General features: G+C 33.3%; 1 protein-coding gene across 1 annotated transcript; it reads left to right on the top strand.

Moving 5' to 3' along the window:
* Positions 1-806: 806 nt before the first annotated feature.
* On the top strand, positions 807-2,777 carry LOC110939139. The gene is made up of 3 exons (XM_022180963.2): positions 807-1,230; positions 2,085-2,157; positions 2,640-2,777. Exons 1-3 carry the CDS (start codon positions 856-858, stop codon positions 2,642-2,644), a joined length of 453 nt encoding a protein of 150 aa, XP_022036655.2. The 5' UTR covers positions 807-855; the 3' UTR covers positions 2,645-2,777.
* Positions 2,778-3,390: the final 613 nt, after the last annotated feature.

The following is a 3,390-nucleotide window of genomic DNA, read 5'->3' as shown; positions in this document are numbered from 1 at the left end:
CTTAGATTTCGAGGACGAAATCTCCTAAAGTAGGGGAGACTGTAACATCTCGTATTTTCAATCTTTCTATTTTTGGCAAATCTGCTTGTACTTTCTATTTTTGTAAGTTGTACCTTTGTCGTATTGGATTCTATTCCCAAATTGTACTCGAGACTTGAAATCATAATGGAAATGCATGATTTTATTCATATTTGTGTTTATATGCTATGTTATGTTATTACACGTTGAAACTATGTTAAGCACGTAAAAACAGTGAAATTCCATCTAAATCCCAGCTCTTAAATTCATCGCTGCCAAGAGATTACCCTAAACCGTACGAAAATTTGGAATTCGTACGTTAATTCGGTTGAAATATCAAAATTTGGGTTAAAATAATTTTATACTGTTTTATTAGTATTTTAAATAACTAAATTAATTATGAAAATAAAATAAATAAATAAAAAGGAATTTTTCTAGATTTAAGTTAGTATGGACCAACTTAGTTAGTTAAATCCTAGTTATATGCTAACTAGGTTAGTAGTTAATCAAAGGAACCCACTAACTGAGTTGGAAAACTCAGTTAACCTCAGTTGGTTCAGTTTAAAAAAAAAAGGGGTTGAAATGCGTATGAACCGGATCGAACCTAAGACCTTATGCTTCACAATCAACGTATCAACCACTGCACCATCTTATGAACTGGTGCTAGCCTTCAGCACGCATTTAACTTATACGCGACTTAATCGCTGTTTCTTTGTTTAAATCTTTTACCGCCTACAACTGTGCACAGCAAGGAACCAGCCATGTTTCCTTCCTTTTTAGCCGCTGATTGACCGGGATTTGGTGCCGTATACACGCCTTTCCCTCTTTATTCCAATCATGAACAAAGCCATGATTTCATTCCCATGCATTCTCAAATCAAACCGTTGCCAAACTTACGAGACGAGCGAACCTTATAAATACCGACTCCTTCACTGCCGACTTCACACCCACCGTAATCACCTCTCGTTCACACCTCTTCACTGCCTTCTTCTTCTTTCGCCGGAATTATCAAAGCTCGTCGGGGAAGACGAACCCGCCGCCGGAACCTCACACCTTACACCTTCTTCTGTTTCGATAAACAACCCACCGTCTCTACTCGCCGGAACCGCTCTTGTCATCCTCGCCGGAGAAGGAGACCGGAGAACTCCGGAGTCGCCGGTGACAAGCCACCGTCGGAGCCCTTGGAACTCGCCGGAGAAGACGACTCGTCCGGTACCCACTGTTTCCGATTTCCTTCTTTCTTTCTGCCTTTCGTTCTTTGTCTTATTTCTCTTTTTGAAACTGTATTATTGTTTTATCAATATTAATATTATAAAAATGTTATTATTATTATATGAAAACAGATTAAATAATAATTATATTATAATTCAGAATTATTTAATAAAATAATCAGAAATAATCAAAGTCATTGATTTCAGTATTATACATATATTCTTTTTAAAGCAGAAATATTAGTAATATTATATAAACGGATTTAAATATATATATATATATATATATAGATATATACATATATATATATATATATATTCAGAATTATTAACATATATTCAGAATTTCTAATTAATTATTTATCCGAAATATTATTTAAATCAGAATTTATACTTTTATTCAGAATTTATATTTTTATTTCATTAAATCAGAATTAATACTTTAGAATTTAGAATTATTATTTTATAATAATCCGAATTATTATTTAATTACTAACTAAATCAGAATTATTATTTTAATAAATCAGGATTTATATTTTCAGAATTATTACATAATAGATAGGTTACTATTTTTAGAATTATGATCAGATTTACTATTTTAAATCTATAATATTTATATATATACTATTATATCTTTTTTTAGGGATTATTGTTCATTTTAGTAATTATATTAATAACACCTTGGTAAAATCAGTCTTATTATTATAATAATATATAAAAAAAATCATGTGTTTATAAATAAATTGTCATATATTTTATATATGATTTATATATTTTAGAAATGTTAATATTCTTTGCCTTGTTAATCAATAACCTATAAATTCCCAATATTTACCAAATTCTCAAAATTAATAGGGTAATTCTCTTGTGCACACTCTTGGAACAATCCTCATATTCTCTTTCCAAGAAATACGCAACGCACTCCAAGGTGAGTATACATGACCCATTTTCGTTTTACACTTTTTGGGTGCAATATGTATTCCTTATCAAATTACACAATCACGTTAAACATTTTATGCACACTCTATCCATACTCTATGTGATACATTTTAATCATGTTAGACATGTTATGCTACTGTAAACACTCATGACTATGTGTTTATTAACTTTGCAAGCCTCCCCTAACAATGGTAGCGCTATAGGTTGAGAAACGCCCCTCCTGTTCTATGAGCAGGTATTGTTAGGTTTAAACTATGTCAAACATACTCAAACTCGTTTGGGTACACTTTAATTGCGTTAAACTTTGGTTTGGACACATAGAGTAACATCGTTTCGAGTATATACTGTTAACATGATATTGTATTTCACATTTGGATATGAGCAACATTTTAAACACGTACTATGCTATGTATGAAAACTTGTATACTCGCCAACATGTTTTTGTTGACTTTATTTTAATACATATTGCAGGTTGAAAGTACAAGATTCAAGAATCAAGCTAGGATGAACTCTAGAAACCCACATAACATTTGAATTATTGTTGAACAATATGTTGTATTGTTTGGAACTATGTATTTCACTTTAGAGTTTATAAATGAATTAAATAAATTATTGTCACATTTAGTGTTATGTTGTTTTGAGCAATTTGTTCGTCTCATCCCGATGTTTCCGCCATCGGTTGGGGTGTGACAACTGCTCATCTGTATATTTGAGGAGGGTATAGGATCGCATACAAACATGTATCTTTGTACAAACTGCAAGAACCAACAATTTAATGACGTGTCATCATCATCATCATACTTAGTAAATCTCATCAATAGCAAAGCTAAGGTAGGGTCTGAGGAGGGTAAGATGTAGACAGCCTTACCTACCCAGTAGGAATAGAGAGACTGCTTCCAGTGAGACCCCCGGCTCGATAGTTGTTTTGCATCAAGCCTTGGACACAAGCCACATAACACTCAACAATCGGGACAAAGGCCAAGCCTTGGACACAAGCCACATAACACTCAACAATCGGGACAAAGGCCGATTAGTGCATGTACCCTTTTGTCTTTCGGCTATCAACGCCATCACATGATTAACCATCCCATCTTTTAACATTATTTTCACGAAAGTAGCTAACGTTAAAATTAGTGCACTTTCACTTTTGCCCCCCCACCCCCCGAGCGTCCACACATGTATACATTATATGTGTATACCGTAAGCGGGGCTCGGTTTAATG

The sequence above is a fragment of the Helianthus annuus genome, chromosome 5 (assembly GCF_002127325.2).
Source record: "Helianthus annuus cultivar XRQ/B chromosome 5, HanXRQr2.0-SUNRISE, whole genome shotgun sequence".
NCBI lineage: Eukaryota > Viridiplantae > Streptophyta > Magnoliopsida > Asterales > Asteraceae > Helianthus > Helianthus annuus.
Note: the sequence above shows the minus strand (reverse complement) of the source record. Positions and strands in the feature narration are given on the sequence as shown.

What these genes read in the sequence shown, in the direction of transcription:
- LOC110939139 (XM_022180963.2), top strand. Translation starts at nt 856, where the DNA reads ATGAACAAAGCCATGATTTCATTCCCATGCATTCTCAAATCAAACCGT. An exon ending in CGGAGAAGACGACTCGTCCG is followed by an intron (nt 1,231 to 2,084) that starts GTACCCACTGTT and finishes CAAAATTAATAG; the next exon opens with GGTAATTCTCTTGTGCACAC.